This window comes from Dasypus novemcinctus, chromosome 24, assembly GCF_030445035.2.
Source record: "Dasypus novemcinctus isolate mDasNov1 chromosome 24, mDasNov1.1.hap2, whole genome shotgun sequence".
In the NCBI taxonomy this organism is placed as follows: domain Eukaryota; kingdom Metazoa; phylum Chordata; class Mammalia; order Cingulata; family Dasypodidae; genus Dasypus; species Dasypus novemcinctus.
In genome coordinates this window covers 65,983,921-66,001,642 of record NC_080696.1, presented here as the reverse complement: position 1 = coordinate 66,001,642, position 17,722 = coordinate 65,983,921, and the positions used below count along the sequence as shown (strand labels likewise).

Below are 17,722 nucleotides of genomic sequence, written 5' to 3'. Positions count from 1 at the left end.
CTTCACTAACGACGGGGACACGGGGACACGGGGGCCTGGACCTCCTGCTCCATGTTTGTAAACCTTCAAGGCTCCTCCATGCGCCCAGGCCCCCCGCCGTGCACACGGCACCCCGGCCCCACGCGCGTGATGAGAACGTGCCCAAACATGCGCTCCCGTGCACTCAGCAGGACATACACATGCATGGTAACCACACGTGTGCACATGCCCACACAGGCACAGGTACACACACGCACAGGCACACGCCTCCACGTGCGCACGCCTGCACATGCACACGCACCCACTGCACATGCACACGCACACACACGTCGGGCTGTGTCCACACGCACCACGCCCGCGCTCTCCTACATGCACTGTTCACACCAGCACACACGTGAACACGCCCTGGGGGCCCCTGCAAGGTCCCCAGCAGGCCGGACCCTGGCTGCTGCCCCCCAAGAGCCGTGGTGGGCTGCAGGGGCGCCTCCCGGGGCTGCCGGCCGGGGGCCCGGGCCCTCCCCGCACAGCGCTGAGCAGGCCCGGGCTGATGGGCACCGCAGGGGAGCCGGTCGCCACTGCCCCTGCCCCAGAGCCTCGCCGCGCCTGGAGGAGCCGAGCCAGGTGGGGCTCCGCACTGGCCGCGTTCTTTCCACCCGAGGGTGGCCGCGGCGCCGCCAAAGCCCCACAGGGCCCGGGACTGCAGGCCCCCGCCCCACGGGGCCACCAAGGCCCCAGAGCAGCCGGGACCATAGGGCCTGCCCGCCTCCCCCCGGAGGGCACCCCAGTCCCAGCAGGGACGCCTGAGGACCGCGACGTCCTCTGCTGCCCCCGGCTCTGGGGCAGCCCCCGTGCTCGGGTCCCCGTTTACAGACAAGGAGACGCGGGGGTGGGGGACGTCCCTCGCCCAAGCTCACCAGAGGTGACAGGGGACGTGACGAGCCAGTGGAGGGGCTGGGCGGGCGACCCCCGCCGCCCCGCGCCCCGCTGCCCCGCGCCCCATTCCACGCCTCATCGCCCCGCAAACCCCACCCCACCGCCCCACGCCCCCCACCCGGCCCCCCCCCGCCCCGCGCCACACCGTCCCACCGCCCCCCACGCCCCGCCGTCCCACGACCACTGCCACGTGCGGCCTCCCCGCCCCGCCACCCCACATCCCCTGTCCCCCGTCCCCCACTCCGCCACCCCGCGCTCCCCGCCCCGCACCCCTGGTCCCCCGTCCCGCGCCTCCCGCCCCGCCGCCCGGCCTCCTCCTCCGCCGCTTCTTCCCAGTCCGCAGCTCGGGCCGCGCGCAAACCGGGACAATCGCTGCTTGTGCGGCCGGGTGGACCCGTCGGGCCGGTTCCCGGTGGCAGAGCCCGTCCCGCTCTGCGGAGGCCGCGCCTTTCTGCTCCTGGCTGGGAGAATCGGAAACCAGTCGAACGGGTCGGGCCGCAGGGATGTCTCGTTCCCGCGGGGTTCACGCACTCTCACCTCTCCGCGCCGGCGGTTCCGGCTCCAGCGCGGAGGTCGCGGGCCCGGGGGCCATGTGAGTACCCAGAAGAGGCCGGAGCTGCGGCGGGGGCGCTGCGGGCGGGGGCCCCCGGGTGGGGACAGGGGCCCGGGGCCCCGCACGGGGTGTGTGACTGGCTGCTGGACGGGCCTCGGGGCGGCACGAGGGCCCGGCCACCTCCTCCCGGGGCCGGTCCTGGGGGCCGAGGCAGGGCGGCCCCGCGGCTCCCCGCGTTCTGGAGAGGGTGGGGGCCCAGGTCGGCGCGGCCGGGGCGGCCCCACTGCAGCAGCAGGAAGTTCATGGGCAGGGGCAGCCTCTGGCGAGCCTCGGGGCCCCCGGGAGGGGCCGGGCGGCCGCGGGCAGGAGGGGCGCGGCCGTGGGTGCGGGGGAGCGCGATGCCCCTGCCCGGCGCTGGGCACGGGGCACACGGGCAGCGCCGGAGGCTCCCGGGGGGCGCCAGGGTCGGCTGCAGGACCGCCGTCACCTGAGCCGGCCCGCCGAGCTCCAGGCCGCGTTCCCGTGTGCATGTGCACGCGTGCAAGTGCGCCGCGCGTGGGCCTGTGCCGCCGGCCCTGGGGCCACGCGCGGCGGGGAGGGCCGGCCCGGGGCGCCGCGTGCCGGGGCATTGGTGCGTGTGGCTGCACGAGCGTGGGCTTCTCCCAGCCTGGAGACGCTGCCGCACGCACGGTGGGTGTCGGCGTCACACGTGTGCGCGTGGACCCCATGGAGAGTGAAACCAACTGGGCGGGGACACCAGGACGTCCCCAGAGACAGTGCGGTGCCCACCTCTGCCCCTCGCAAGCCCCTGGCCGTGGACAGGGGCCGTCTCTGAGCCTGCGATTCCTCGACTGTGAGACGGGGCGTCGTGGCACCGTGTGTCGTGGCACCCCGCTGTGTGTGAAGCTGCCGCCGGAGCCTGGGGCTGGGCTGGGGGCAGCGCTGCTCCTGGGGGCCCGGGCCCCCTGCCGGCTGAGCGGTCATCGCTGGTCGCCCACCCCGGGCCAGGGTTCCTGGCAGCCCAAGGGGGCTCAGCCTGCCTCCAGGAGCCAGCACTCGGGGCTCACCTGGTATCTGGACAGGGAAACTGAGGCATGACCAGGATTTCATCACAGAGGGTGGGTGACTCCAGCTGGAATCCTGCCTCGACAAGCTCATCTCTCGTCGATGTCCCACTCTGTATGCAGTAGGTGCAGCATCAGTGCTCTCAGGTGCCAGGCCCTGGGGGGACCTGGAGGAGGCAAGTGGGGCAGGACTCGCCTGGAGCAGGTGCTGAGGGCGGGCGGCAGGCCACGGCGGCGCTCCCGGCTCGGGGTCCTCTGCAAAGCTTCAGGGTGATCGCGTCGGCCCTGCAAGCGGAGGACGTGCCCCCCGAGGGGTGAGCGCGCAGGCCGGACCCCAGGGAGGCGCGTGACCACAGCAGCCTTGCCCAGGCTCCTGTGGGCTCCTTGCTGGGACAGGTGGACACTCAGACAGACAGCCCGGTCCTCGGAGGAGCAGAGTCGGCCCAGCTCGAGGGGCCTCCTGGGGCAGGGGGACCCCAGCCAGGAACGGCGGCCAGCGGGGAGACGCCCTCGGGCCGCCGCGCCCTCGGGCCCCTCTGGGGCAGCACCCGGGGGCGTCGGGGAGCCCCCACCCCCGCGCTCCCCATGCTCAGACCGCCGGAGGGCCCGGGCAGGGCCAGGGCAGCGAGTGGTGGGTGCCCCCCATGGGGGTGGGCATGGCAGCCCCCCCCCCCCGGCTCGGCCACCGAGGCTCAGGGCATGCAGAGCCACGCGGTACCCGGCGGCCCGGAGCTGCGCGGCGGCATGGCGGCGGCTGCGAGCAGAGGCTCCGCCGACCCCGGGGGGGCTTTCATTCCCCAGAAAGGTGGTCTCGAGGCAACGGGACCTGAACTCGTCCAGAAGGAGGCTCGCCTGGAAGCAGCCCCGAGGGCTGTCAGGAGCACGGGCCACCTGCCAGGTTCCAGCTGCCGTTAGCTGCGCTGCCGGGTCGGAGCCTCACAGCCGCCCAGTGTGGGGGGAGGCCCAGAGAGGTCAAGCGACTTGCCAAAGGTTGCACAGAGGGTAAAGGGTAGGGTCGGGAGCCACAAGCAGGGCTGTCGGCTGCGACGTCCGCTCCTTGTGCCGTGGGGGAGGGGTGCACCCGCTCCTTCGGATGCTGAGAATCCAGCCTGGCCGGATTGTCAGCTGCAAACCTCCACCCTCTCGAGCAGCCATTCCGGCAGGTTCTAGGAGGCAGATGGGGGCCCAGGAGGGCAGGTGGGGGCCCGGGAGGCAGGTGGGCCAGTTTCTGACCGTGTTCACGACCCTCTGCCCTTAAAGTCACCTCAGGGCATAAGGCGGCTGGTGGGGCCCAGGCCAGCTGAGTGCCAGCCCCACCTCCTGCCAGCTGGGACCTTGGGCACGACCCCTGCCTCCAGGCCAGTGTCCACTGTCCTCGTCTGTGGCCTGGTGGAGTTGGGGGCAGCTGAGGCAATGGACACAGTGCAGCATCTGAGCTGTCCCCTTCGGAGCCCCTGACACAGGGGCTTCCCACCTGCTCTGCCCTCGCCCGGCTGGGAGCGCAGGTGAGGGCAGGTCGCCAGCCCCGGGCAGCCCCCAGGCCCCCGCAGGAGCCTCAGGCCACCCTCTCCTGGGCATAGCCCCTGCAGGACCAGAGGCAGCCGCCCAGCCCCCTCGGCCCCCAGGCTGCTCCCCTAAAGCATCCCCACTGAGGCCCCGCCCCGCTCCAGGCCCTGGCACCTGCGCCACCTCCAAACCTGACAGCTGTGCCAGAAGCACCAGCACTGGGGAGACCCCACTCCATCTGCAGAGTTCCCTGCACCCCCAGCCCAGCCCTCCCCCCCACAAATGACCCTGCGAGCCCCGGGTCAGGAGACCGCCAGGGTGGGGGCCTGGGTGGAAGCTCTGACAGCCCAGTTCCCCTGACCCGCGCCTCCCCCCCTTCCCTAGGTCACTGCTACAGTCCAGGGGTGCGAGGCTGGGGGAGAAGGGGAGGTGGTGGGGACAGAGGTTGGCATCAGCTCCGTTAGAGCTGCCGGTCATGGAAGGACAGGAAGGACTGTGCAAACTGTAAAGTGCCTGCAGGGGGGTGTGAATGGCAGCCCTGGAGAGTCTCTCCTGCTGTCTCTCGGGGACCTCGAGAGGAACAGCGGGCCTGCCAGGTGCACACCAGGGGCTGGGCCTCCCTGGCCCCACCAGGCGGGCTCCACACCGTGTGGCTTCCCGGGAAATAACGCAGGCCTCTCCCAGCTCAGAGCACCTTGGGCTCGGCCCTCCGCCAGCGTGGCAGGCCTGGAGCAGGGAAGGCTCCAGCCGGGCGGGTCGGGGGTGGAATTTCAGGCCCCGCCGCCTTCCGCCGGGGCACCTCGGCGGGTGGGGCCAGCACGGCGCTGGGCAGGCGCAGCTGGGGGCTGGGCGCAGCGCGGGAGGCGCTCGGGAGCAGAACCCGCCCCTGGCCAGCGGCCTCAGGCCCCACCGGGCTCTCCTCGGCCGCCTCCGCTGTCCCCTTACCCGGCCAGGACGTCGTCCCACCTTCCCAAGGTCCGGCCCCAGCCTCGAGATGGGGTGAGGCGGAGGGTCAACGTGCAGGCTGGGCCCTGCTGGCCCCGGCGCTCGGCCGGGCTCCGGACCTGGGGGGGGTGCTGGCTGCAGAGCCCTGGGGTGACGCAGCTCGAAGAGCGGGACCCGGCTCACTTCGCACCTGGAGGAGCTGGAGAAGAGAAGCAGCACTTACGGGGAGGAGACGGAAGGAGAGCAGGGGAGCGCTCTAACGGAACAGGAGAGCAGTGGAAGGGGACTGATGAAAACAAAATGGGCTCTTTGGAAAGGTCAGTAAAATTGAGAAACCTTTTGCAAGGCCAAAAAAGAAAAAAAGAAGACACAAATAACTAAAATTGGAAGTGAAGGTGGGGACACTACTACTGATCTTGGAGAAATTAATAGGATTACAAGAGAATACTGTGAACAACTGTACGCCAATAATCAGCTAATCCAGATGAAATTGACAAATTCCTAGAAATGCATAATTTACCTAAAACGACTCGAGAAGAAACGGAAGATTTCAACAGACCTGTAACAAGCGAGGAGACTGAGTCGGTCATCAAAGCCTCCCAACAAAGAAAAATCCAGGACTGGGTGGCTTCATTGGTGAATTTTATCTAACACATGAAGAAGAATTAACACCAGTCCTTCCCAGGCTCTTCCAAAAAAATAGAAGAGAAGGGAACATTTCCAAACTCATTCTAGGAGGCCAAAGTTACCCTGATCCCAAAGTCAGACAAAGACACGCACAATACCCCTTAGGAACACAAATGCAAAAACCCTCAACAAAATACCAGCCACCAACTCCAAAGGCACAGTGGAGGGATTTTACACCACGGCCAAGTGGGATTTGTTCCAGGAATGCAAGGGAGGTTCCACAGCAAAATCCATCAACGTACAACCACGCGTAAAAAGGCAGAAAGGAAAAAGCACCTGATCTCAATGGATGTGGATAAGACACTTGACAAAATCCAGCACCTTTTCATAATAAAAACACTCTGGAAAAGTGGAAGCAGAAGGAAACTTCTCACCGTGGTAAAGGGTACAGCCTGAAGACCCACAGCTAGCGCCGTGCTCAAGGGTGAAAAACTGAAAGCTTTCCCCTGAGATCAGGCCCAAGGCAAGGCTCTCTGGCAACACTGTGCTGAGGTCAGACAAATCAGGCAGGAGAAAGAAAAGGCAGCCAAACTGGAAAGGAAGAAATGAAACTATCGACAGGTGGCACAATCCTTTATATAGGAAATCTCAAAGAAGCCGCAGGGAAACCGCTAGAGCTAATAAATGAATTCAGCCCCGTTGCAGGGTACCAGGCGAGCACTCAAAATTCAGTTGTGTATAAACCCACAACTCCTCTAATAATTTTTAAAAATCAGTTGTGTTTCTGTATACCAGCAATAAACAATCCAAAATGGAAATTAAGAAAATTCCATTTGCAATTGCATCTTAAAGAACAAAATATTTAGGAATAAATTTAACCCAGGAGGTGAAAGTTACACACTGAAAACGACACAACACTGCTGAAAGAAATTAAGGAAGACCTAAAGAGATGGATCTACATCCCGCGTTTGTGGATGGGAAGGCTTGGTGTTGTTAAGATGCCAATACTACCCACAGTGCTCTACGGATTCAGTGCAGTCTGTCTTAATTCCAGCGGCCTGTTTTGCAGAAACAGAAAGGCCAATCCCAAGTTCATGTCGAATTCAAAGGCGCCCTGAGGAGCCAGAACCAGCTTGAAAGAACAAACTTCCTACAAAGCGCTAGTGATCAAGTGTGCAGGACGGGCATAAAGATAGACACAGAGACCAGTGGAATAGAACTGGGGTTCAGAAACGAACCCTCACCTCTAGGGCCAACCGATGTTTGACAAGGGTGTCAAGTCCACTCAACAGGGACATATTAGTCTCATCCACAAACGGTGCTGGCAGAACAGGAAACTCACATGCCAAAGAACCAAGTTGGACTCCTGCCTCTCACCATGTGCAAACTAACTTAAAATGGACCAGTGACCTAAGGATGTCAGCTAAAACCAGGAAAGTCCTAGAAGAAAACATAGCAGAATACCTTCATGACCTTGAATTTGGCAATGATTTTATCTATGACACCAAAAGCACAAGCAACAAAAGAAAAAGCCGATGAAATGGACTGCATCAAAATTTAAAACTTTCGTTGATGTGGGAGGAGTGGGAGGGGATGGGAAGTGGGGTATATGGAAACCTTATATATATAAATATATTTTTTAATATTTCTTTTTTATTTATTTCTGCGCCCCCCGCCCCACCAGTTGTCTGCTCTGTGTCCATTCGCTGTGTGTTCTTCTGTGACCACTTCTACCCTTATCAGTGGCACCAGGAATCTGTGTTTCTTTTTGTTGTTGTTGTTGCATCATCTTGTTGCATCAGCTCTCCGTGTGTGCGGCGCCACTCCTAGGCAGGCTGCACTTTCTTTCTCGCTGGGCAGCTCTCCTTACGGGGCGCACTCCTTGTGCGTGGGGCTCCCCCACGCAGGGGACACCCCTGCGTGGCACGGCACTCCCTGCACACACCAGCACTGCGCATGGGTCAGCTCCACACGGGTCAAGGAGGCCTGGGGTTCGAACCATGGACCTCCCATGTGGTAGACGGACGCCCTAACCACTGGGCCAAGTCCGCTTCCCCCTCATATTATTTTTAATGTAACATTTTGTGTTTATTTTTTCTGGATAAGGGTTTTTTTTTTAAAGATACACAAAATGTTATCTTGAAAAAAATCCCTCATCCAGAAATAAATAAATTAAATAAATAAATAATTAAAAACTTCTGTGCATCAAAGGATGCTATCAAGAAACTGGAAAGACAACCTACAGAATGGGAGGAAATGGTTGCAAATCATATATCTGATAAGGGCTTAATACGCAGAATATATAAAAAACAGCTGCAACTCTAAAACAAAAAGACGATCCTTAAAAGAAAATGGGGGAGTAGGTGTGGCAAGCAGTTGGGTGCTTGCCTCCCACATGGGAGGTCCTGGGTTCAGTTCCCGGTGCCTTCTGAAAACAAACAACCAACAAGCAAAACAATTGAAAACACCAAGTCAGGGAAGCCAGTGTGCTCAGTGGTTGAGCGCCAGCTTCCTACATGAGGTCCCGGGTTCAATCTCCAGTCCCAGTACACCCCGAAAAAGAAAAAAAAAAAATGGGTCAAGAATTGAACAGACAATTCTCCAAAGAAGATATTTGAGTGGCCAGTAAGTACATGAAAAGATGCTCGGCGCCATCAGTCGCCAGGGAAATGAAAATCAAAACCACCGTGAGCAGCCCCTTCCCACCCAGGAGGACGGCTACTATTTAAAAAGTGGGGAACGTGCCAGCGGGACATGGAGAAAGACCCTCGGCACTTGCTGGTGCAGCATCCAGCGGAGCAGCCGCCGTGGGAGCCACCCTGGGAGCCGCCGGCGGCCCCCCGGGAAGGAAGCACAGAGCATGAAAATCAAAACCACCGTGAGCAGCCCCTTCCCACCCAGGAGGACGGCTACTATTTAAAAAGTGGGGAACGTGCCAGCGGGACATGGAGAAAGACCCTCGGCACTTGCTGGTGCAGCATCCAGCGGAGCAGCCGCCGTGGGAGCCACCCTGGGAGCCGCCGGCGGCCCCCCGGGAAGGAAGCACAGAGCTCCCCGTGGCCCTGTACCCCCAGCCCTGGGCTCATCACCCCAAAGAGCTGAGACAGGGACGCGGACAGCAGAGCCCCTCGCGGCGCCCAAGAGCCCGGGCGGAGCAGCCGAGGGGCCGGCGGCGGCGAACAGAAACAACGCGTGGTCCAGCCACGGAGAACAGGAAGCCGCCACAGCGACTACGTGGACGAACCTCGAAGACGTGGCGTGGAGAGAATGAGCTCAGACTCGAGGGGGCAGCGTTGGACGAGTCCACCGGCGTGAAATAACTAGATCACGTGCATTCCTGGAGACAGAAGGCACGTGCCTCCCCGCGGTCCCACGCGTCGGCCCTGGGGAGACGGGCTCTGGCCCCTCCTCGGCGCCCCCAGCCTCTCGATATGGGCCTGGCTTCGTCGGGCAGCTGGGGCCGGGGTGTGCCTGTGTGTGCATCCATGTGTGCCCGTGCATCCGTGCCCGTGTAGCCATGCCCGTGTATCCATGTCCGTGTATCCGTGTCCATGTACCCGTGCCCGTGTATCCATGTCCGTGTATCCGTATCCGTGTCCATGTACCCGTGTCCGTGTACCCGTGTCCGTGTATCCATGTCCGTGTATCCGTGTCCATGTACCCATGTCCATGTATCCATGTCCGTGTATCCGTGTCCATGTACCCGTGTCCGTGTATCCGTGTCCGTGTCCATGTACCCGTGTCCGTGTATCCGTGTCCGTGTCCATGTACCCGTGTCCGTGTACCCGTGTCCGTGTATCCATGTCCGTGTATCCGTGTCCATGTACCCATGTCCGTGTATCCGTGTCCATGTACCCGTGTCCGTGTATCCGTGTCCGTGTCCATGTACCCGTGTCCGTGTATCCGTGTCCGTGTCCATGTACCCGTGTCCGTGTACCCGTGTCCGTGTATCCATGTCCGTGTATCCGTGTCCATGTACCCGTGTCCATGTATCCATGTCCGTGTATCCGTGTCCATGTACCCGTGTCCATGTACCCGTGTCCGTGTATCCGTGTCCATGTACCCGTGTCCGTGTACCCGTGTCCGTGTATCCATGTCCGTGTACCCATGTCCATGCATCCGTGCCCATGCATCTGTGTTCGTGTACCCGTGTCCGTGTGTGCTGCCTGACTCTGGCCCCAATCAGAGCTCTGTGGTGGTGGCTGGTGCACACTTGGCGGGAGGGGGCCACAGTTCACCTCCCGTCGGCGGGGGGGGGCATCCGCCTGGGGTGTGTGCTCTGTCTGGGCGTGGCGTGTGTGCGCGTGTTCGTGTCCCCGCGCGGCAGTGTCGCTGGGCTGGCACCTCTGGCCCACCTTCACGGCAAGTGCTGGGCAGGGAGTTGAGATGGAGCAAGGGTGTCCCCACCCATCCTCCCCAGCCCCCTGCAGGGGTGAGGGGAGGGTGCAGGGCAGGTGCTCTCAGGGTGGGTGGTGCAGGGCCCGCTAGGGGTGGAGGGCACTGGGGCGGGAAGGGCAGGACTTCTCGTGGGGACAGGCTCAAGCTTGAGAGGCCCCTCGGGGGGCTCCCAGTGGGGGGTTGGTCTAGGGCCTCCAGCCCCACCCTCCCGGGGGGGCTCCCCTCGCGCAGGCGGCCCCCAGACCGGACGCTGCAGAGCCCAGGCCCCGCCTAAGCTGAGGTGCCCCTCTCCCCACCGCCTCCCCCGCAGGCTGGAAACAGGGGAAGTAGAGGCCAGGAGCCGCGCCCACCCCCGAGGCCGGAGGGAGTGACCGCGGCCGCGGCCGCCATGGAGAGCTTCGTGGAGTCGCTGAACAGGCTGAAGGACATCCATGAGAAGGAGGTCCTGGGTGAGCAGCCAGGGGGCTCCGGGGGGGTCTCCAGCACCCACACGCAGAGAGCGGTCCTGAGGCCAGGGCGGGCCAGCGTCCCCGCGCACACCCCCCAATTCCCACCAGCACTCAGAGCAGCCAGGTGGCCAGCGCCTGCCAGGGTGGCCTGCGCGGCCCAGCCGGAGACCCCCACCGGGGCGCAGCCCCCAGCACCTCTGCGCCGTGCGCCCCAAAGGGCCGTCCCAGGGAGCGGGCGAAAGGCGCCGTCCCTGGCTGCGTGGAACCCCAGGAGCTCCCCTCGCGGCAGAGGAGCAGGGGCGCGCCACCCGAGGCCCCTCCGGAACGTTGTCGGGCCTTGAGCTGAGGTGCTTCGGTCCCCTGCGGGATGCCCCTCCACGCAATCCTCCATCAGGGGTCTCCCCACTGGGGCCCCCTCACCCCCCAGGCAGACACCACGGAGCCAGGGACCCCTCGAGAAGGGGGAGGCATGTGGCCTGAGCGCAGGCGGCGGCTGTGCAGAAGGGAGGCCCGAGAGGCCGGGGGCAGTGCGACGGGGACGCGCAGGGGCGGGGCAGGCTCCGGTCCCGCCCGGGGGGGCGCCAGGCGCGAGAGGTCCACGGGCAGGCGGGGGTCCTCGCCGCGGAGGGTGCCCCGGCTGCGCTGACACTGCGCCCCCTTCCGCAGGCCTGCAGAGCAAGCTGCTGGAGCTGCACGCGGAGCGGGGCCGGTGAGCCAGCGCCCCCCCCAGGCGGGCCGGGGGCCAGGACCGCTGCCGCCGTGGCCCCACGCTGCGGAGGGACACCGAGGCGGGTGGGCAAGCAGCCCGCCCAGGGCCGCGCAGCGAGCAGGTGACGGGGCCGGGCTTGTGCCCAGTGCCCACCGTGGGGTCATAACCACGGCGTTAGTAATCACGTCACCCATCCAGAAGCCCCTGCGACGTCGCCTTGCTCGGCCCCGTGGGGCAGGCCCCGGGGTCCCCGGACGGCTGCGGGCAGGGCAACGCCACGGAGGGGTGCTGGGCCGCCCCGCTCTGGGCGCTGGCTGAGCACCGGCCCGGCGCCCCCGCCCCAGGGACGCCCAGAGGCTGGAGGAGCTCTTCACCAAGAACCAGCAGCTCCGGGAGCAGCAGAAGGCGCTGAAGGAGAACGTGCGGGCGCTGGAGAACAGGTGCGCGGCCGGGGCGGGGGCGCAGGGCAGGGCGCGGGGGCTGCCGCCTGACCTCCCGGGGCCCGAGGCTGCCCCTTCAAGACCCCTCAAGGGCGGCTGAACCCGGGGCGGGACCCCCGGGGCGTGGGGAAGGCAGGGCCAGGCCCGGGAGGGGCAGGGGGCCTGCCCCGGGCCTCCGTCTCCCCTCACGCCCCCCACCCCCCAGGCTGCGGGCCGGCCTGTGCGACCGCTGCGTGGTCACCCAGGAGCTGGCCAGGAGGAAGCAGCACGAGTTCGAGAGCTCCCACCTCCAGAGCCTGCAGCACATCTTCCTCCTCAGTGAGCCCCCGCGCCCCCGCCCGGACCCCCGCCCGCCTCCCCCAGGCACCCCTCCCACCCCACCTCGCCCCGCCCCACCTTGCCCCACCCAGACCCCCTCCTGTTCCGGGCCCCAGTCCCCCCCCACCCCGCCCGCTGGACAGTGTTTTCTCCGTCCCCCTCCACAGTGTCTTGGGGGAGGGGGAGAGAGTGCTCATCCCTGCGCCTTCAGGAGGGACCCCACACCCCATCTTAGAGACCCTCACCCAAGACCTCCCGCTGGGACAAGCCCCCAGCGGGCCCCAGCCACGCCCCTGGCCTGCCCGTCCCCTGGGGGGCCCCAGCTTCCCCCACCCTGTGACGGCCCCAAGCGCCCCCGGGCCAGCGCCCCTGTCTGAAGCCCCCGGGGACGAGCTCGGCGCTGGGGAAGGGGTCCCGCCGCCCCCGGAGCCCCCGCCGCGGGGCTGACCCGTGCCGCTTGCAGCCGGCGAGGTGAACGGGCTGCAGGAGGAGAACCGGAGGCTGAAGGGAGAGGTGAAGCGGCTCCGCGGCCTGCAGTGAGTGGGCAGGGGTCCGCCAGGCCCGGCCACCGCTCCGGGCCCCATGGGCACGCACCCAGCGTCCCACCCGCGGGGGGCCCGGGGTACACGACGCAGAGGGGAAGGGGCTCGGGGAACCCGCGGGGCACCCGGGCTCGCTGCGGGGGGTGGGGGTCCCCGCCGGCCGTCCACCACGGGACCGGCTCCCCCGAGGCCCGGGCGCGAGGCCAGCCCCCCGCCCAGCGGGGCCCCCGGCCTCCCGGGTCTCTCCGCAGGGAGCCCGCCCGGGACCCCAACCCTGCCCGTGCCGCCCCTCCAGGGCCAGGCCCTCGCCCCTGAGCAGGGAGGGCGGCTCGGACACCCCCTCGCCCCCGCCGCTCCCCTCCCCGGGCGGCCGGAAGACGGGCGCCGAGAAGCCGCGGGGGCCCCAGGAGGACGCCGAGGACGCGTCCCCGAGCGCAGGTGCTGTGGGGGCCGGCGGGGCCCGGGCGGGCAGCAGGACCTCGAGCCCCCGCCCGCACCACCAACCTCTCCTTCCCCCGCAGACGGGCCCCCGGGGCGCAGGACGCCTCCGGCCAGAGCCTCCCCGGGCGGCGCCCTGCCCGAGCCGCGGGCCCTGGACACGGTGAGGGCGCCGCCCCCCCACTCCCCTCGCTTGCGCCCGGCCCCGCCCACGGGATCCCTGCGGCTCAGGGCGGGGTGCGCTCAGGGCCCGAGTCGGGCACCGGCCCCACCCGGGCTGACACCCCCCGCCCCGCGCAGGGCCCCCAGCACATCTCCAACCAGCTGCACGGGACCATCGCCCTGGTGCGGCCCGGTTCGCGGGCGTGCCCCAACGACTGCGGTGCCACCGACGGGACGCCCCCGCCGCCTGCGAGGTGCAGCCCCCCCCTGGACAGGTGAGGCCCCTCCGCGGGCTCTCGTCCCACCCTCTGGTAAGGGACCAACAGTCCAGGAAGTCCCTCCGGTTATCCCTCCAGCAGCCCTACCTTTCTCTGACCTGGCTTTTTCTGGCACTGTGGGGTACAAAGCTCCCAAGCAGACACGCCCCGCGTGGCCAGTGTTGGGGTGGGTGGGGAGAAGATGGGGTCCCAGGAGGCCTCTCACCACTAAGACCCCGATAGCACATTGAGAGGCAAGTGCGAGATGGCGGCAGGGGCTGGCGGCGCGGCGTTCCAGCACAGGGAGCGGGCCCGCGGGAGCTTGGCAAGTGGCCGGGGAGCCCAGGAGAGGCGGCCAGGCCTCCCCAGAGCCCGCGGTGGCCTCCAGGCCTCCCCACTGCGCCGAGGGGCCCCGGGCGGCTCGCCTCACCTCTCTGGGCCTCGGTTTCCCACCTGTGAAATGGGGCTGCTGCTTCTCTCAATCAGCTTCCTGCGGGCCTCCCGGGCCCCCGCAGCGACCTACGCGCCCTTGAAGGGCGGCTTCCGGGCCGACGGCCTCAGCCTCCTGCACCGGCACCCGTCCCTGCACTCCCAGGACCCCCGCAGCGCGCCCCCAGCCCCCGCCAGTCCCCGGCCCCCGGCCCTGCAGGCCGGGGAGGCCTGGGAGGAGCCCGCAGGCCTGCTGGACCCACTGGGGGGCACGCGCGACCCTCGGCTGGACAGCGTGCTGCATGCGCTCCTGGCTCAGCAGCAGCTGCGGGCACTGGGTCGCCGGGCCAGGCCGGGAGGTCCACCCCCCTCCCCACCAGCCAGCTCCAGCTCTGACAGCCCCAGGAGCGAGGTGGCCGACGCAGCTCTGAAGGCAGCGGCGCTGCGCCAGGGGCCGCTCCCACGGTGCCCGGCGCTGGGCAGCCCCGGGGGCCAGGAGGCCGCGGCCAGGGTGGAGGGCCATGCCCCCGACACGCCGCTGGACCTGTCGGACCCGGGCCGGCGCCGGGACGTCCCCAAGCCCACCGGCCGGCCTGGGCCCCGCAGCCCCCCAGCTGCCCAGACGGACAGCCCGAAGCCACCACAGGAGCCCGAGGCCGGACCCCTGCCCTCCGGCAACGGCATCAAGAGGGCCAGGGTGGCAGAGCCCGGGCGGCCCCCCACCCCCGCGGTGAGGCCCCCTGCCCCGGCACGGGCACTCGCCGCCTCCACCTCCGCAGGCTGGTGGCCAGGCTGTCCCCTTAGGACCGCCCCGTCCTCCCCTCCCCAGGCCGGGTCCTGCAGGCTGGGTCCAGGGCTGGGGCAGCAGGCAGCACCCCCAAATGAACTCAAGCCACACACGTGTCCTCCCCAGGACCCCCCACCTCCTCTCCCGGGACATGACCCCAGCCTGCCCTCGGCAGGGGGCATGGGAACGGAGGCCTGTCCCCAGCGGCCGGACGCTAACGGCCACCCAGGTAAGGGGGCCCCACCCAGGGTCACGAGAGCCCATCCTGGGAAGGGAGGCCACCTCGACGGCCAGGCCCCGCTCAGCCCCCTCTCTGCCCGGCCAGCGCCCAGGCCTGGGGTCCTGGAAAGGGGTCCAGGGGTCCAGGCTGGTAACACACAGTGAAGGGAAGAGCGTCGTCACCCTCAGGGCCGTCGGGAGGTAGTGAGCTCCCCGCCACTGGGGCGACCAAGCCGAGGTAGGGCAGCCAGCCGGCGGGGTCACTGCAGGTCCTGGACCTGGATTCGAATCCCAGCTCTGTCTCCCAGTGGGGTGGCTTTGGGCAGGTAACTCAGCCCGTTGCCTCAGTTTCCCCATTTGCAGAGTTGTCGGCGCCCACCCTAGTGGTTCACTAGATCCCAGGGCCGCCAGCCTGGACTGAACCTGCCGTGTCTTGTCCAGACGCAGAGCCCTGCAGGGCCGACACGCCGAGGGCAGAGTCCAAAGACCCGGGCGAGCCGGACTCCTCGGACGGCGAGGTGGGCTCAGCCACACGCGGCGGGCGGCGCAGCGGGCTGCCGGGCGGGGGCCGCGCCCTGACCACACCCTCCTGCCCAGGTGGCCACGAGTGCCGAGCTGGGCGCCGAGCCGGGCGCACCGGGGCAAGGACCCAGGTGCACCTGCGCCCAGGAGCACGGGCAGGGGCAGCCGCGGAAGCGGAGACGGGCCTCAGACCCCGGGGGCAGAGGTACGCCGGCGGGGGGGGGGGGGGCATCACCACGCTGGGTGGGCCGCTGGGACCAGGGACTCGGACTCCCCCAGGGTGCCCCGGGCCAGTCGCCTCCACGGCGCCCCGGTGTCCTCACCTACCCAGGTGAGGCTGCAGACCACGCAGGGAGGCTCGGGCAGAGCCGAGGGCGCCGACCGTGCCCATCTCCACCGTCGCCGGGACCCCTGTCCCCCCCAGCGCCCCTGGCTGCCGGGAGCACAGCCCGCAGGGGGTACAGAGTGGCTGGAAGGCACGCAGGGGGCACGGGCCGGGGCGGCACAGCTCTGCCTCCCGCTCCGTGCACGGTGGCCACGGCGGGCCCCGGGTGCCGAGCCAGCCTCTGACGCCCACAGCTAATAGACGGGGGCCCGGCACACGGCCGGCGCAGCGCGTCCCTGTCGCCGGGAAGGCGTCCCCACGGACGGCTGCCCCGGGGGGTGGCGGCGAGGCCCACCCTGCCCGCAGAGCTCGCGCTCCAGCATGCCCTGCCGCCCACGCGGGACGCCGACGGGGCCTGGGTGTCGCGGCGGCCCCGAGCACCCCCGCAGGGCAGCGAGGAGTAGAGGGGCGTCAGGGTGGAGCCGTCCTGGGGACTCACAGCTGGGGGGGTGGTGCCCTGGCCTGCCCTCGGGAAGGGGGGCACCCGCCTGACCGCGCCCCCTCTGCAGCCTCCAGGAAGCCGCCCCGGGGCAGAAGGCAGCCACAGGAGGCCCTGACTGCCAGGCCCTGGAGCCCGAGCGGCGCGGAGCGCGGCAGCCCCTCACCCAGCGACGGGGGCTGGGAGCCTGCCTAGCCCAGCGCCGCGCCACCAGCAGACGCCCCGGCCGGGGGCGGGGACCGCCGCGGGGGGAGGCCACGGGGGCCCCGCATCTGCTCTGGGGTGTCGTGTGGGACAAAGGGGCGCAGAGGGGCTCGCCCAGCCCAGCCCCCACCCCTGCTGCCCACCCCCCCAGGTGCCAGCCGCCCCTTCCCCGCCTGGCGTGCCAGCGACTCCCGCAGCGTTCAGGCGGTCTCGGACGCCCTCTCGTGGGGCCCGGGGGGCGTCTGCGGCGAGGGCAGAGGAAGGCGGGGGCCCCGGGCGCAGCCACCTCCGGGTGGGGCCCTGGGGCGCTGGGAGAATAAACCTGTGAAGGAAGCATGTGTGTGTGTGTGCGCGGCTTGGGGGCAGGTAACCACCCACCGCCCGCGCCCACCCAAGAGGTGCTTGGACGTGTCTGGGTCGGGCAGGTCACTCCCCTGGCAAGAGCAAAACCAGCTGCGACACCGCCGGGCAGGCACACGCCTGCGCAGGTGGAGTCCCATCCTCAGCGGCAGCTCCCGCGCCTGCGTTCAGCCACGTGCCCGGTTCCAGGCAGCCCGCCCAGGGGCTGGCGTCCACCCTGCCACTGAAGGAGGTGCAGGAGACTCCTGGGACCCACCCCCTGACCGCCGAACCAAGATATGCTGGGAGGGCCTGGGAACCTGCATAGGTAGAAGTTTGCACATGATGTTTGAGAGCTGCCCCTTCCAGGGCAATGGCAGCTGGCACTGGCCCCTCAGCAGGCATCAGGGAACCTCTGGGCAAAACGGCAATGGCACCTGTGTCCCTTGAGGAGGGGAGGTAGGGAAGAGGGACGCTGAACCTGGGGAGGTCAAGGAGAGTGGCACCTGAGTTTTGAGGGATGAATAGGAGTGCGTCGAATAGGCACTGTGTTGCGGGAAGTTTGCTAAAATCAAAACTCCAGGAAAGTCGACTAAAGATGAGGCAAACAAGAAAAAGGGGGAGGCAAGGAGAGCGGACCTAGCGGGCGCTCAGGGCGGGGGCACTGGAGCCTCGCGGTAAGTCCCAGCCCCCAGGGCTGTGTGCCTGGCCCAGGTCACCCCAGGGAGGAAGGCAGGGTCCCAGGATCCCAGGGGTGTGCCCGGGGGGTGGCGGGAAGCCAGGCTGCAGGGGAGCCCCAGTGACCCCAGCCACACCCCCACACCCGCTGGTCTAACCTTCACCATGACAACGGAGCCCTCCACGTGCCGAGAGCGCCACCCTTCAGAGCTCGGCGTCCTCCCCGCCCCCTGATGGCGGGTCTCTACCCCTCCTCGGACAGACCCGACCCGAGGAGCCCCCGAATCATCAGGGCCACCCCCGGAGAGGCAACCACAGCAACTCAAGCAGAGAGAGGTGAAGGTTAAATCGCACGATTTGATACCAACTCCTATCAAATTTTTTGTTTAGTTTTTTTAAA

At 67.3% G+C, this 17,722-nt stretch overlaps 1 protein-coding gene across 1 annotated transcript; it reads left to right on the top strand.

Annotated features, from left to right (window-relative positions):
* The first annotated feature begins 1,377 nt into the window (after positions 1–1,377).
* RBBP8NL (RBBP8 N-terminal like) lies at positions 1,378–16,638 on the top strand. The gene is made up of 14 exons (XM_058287293.2): positions 1,378–1,504; positions 10,316–10,454; positions 11,121–11,163; positions 11,508–11,603; positions 11,809–11,921; positions 12,385–12,457; positions 12,759–12,901; positions 12,985–13,064; positions 13,202–13,338; positions 13,807–14,479; positions 14,663–14,765; positions 15,197–15,273; positions 15,353–15,482; positions 16,172–16,638. Exons 2-14 carry the CDS (start codon positions 10,394–10,396, stop codon positions 16,294–16,296), a joined length of 1,854 nt encoding a protein of 617 aa, XP_058143276.1. The 5' UTR covers positions 1,378–1,504; positions 10,316–10,393; the 3' UTR covers positions 16,297–16,638.
* The last annotated feature ends 1,084 nt before the right edge of the window (positions 16,639–17,722 follow it).

Excerpts from the sequence above, each read along its gene's own strand:
- RBBP8NL (XM_058287293.2), top strand. The coding sequence starts at position 10,394 with ATGGAGAGCTTCGTGGAGTCGCTGAACAGGCTGAAGGACATCCATGAG. Across the intron at positions 12,458-12,758 it reads AAGCGGCTCCGCGGCCTGCA|GGCCAGGCCCTCGCCCCTGA; the intron begins GTGAGTGGGCAG and ends CCGCCCCTCCAG. Across the intron at positions 13,065-13,201 it reads AGCCGCGGGCCCTGGACACG|GGCCCCCAGCACATCTCCAA; the intron begins GTGAGGGCGCCG and ends CGCCCCGCGCAG.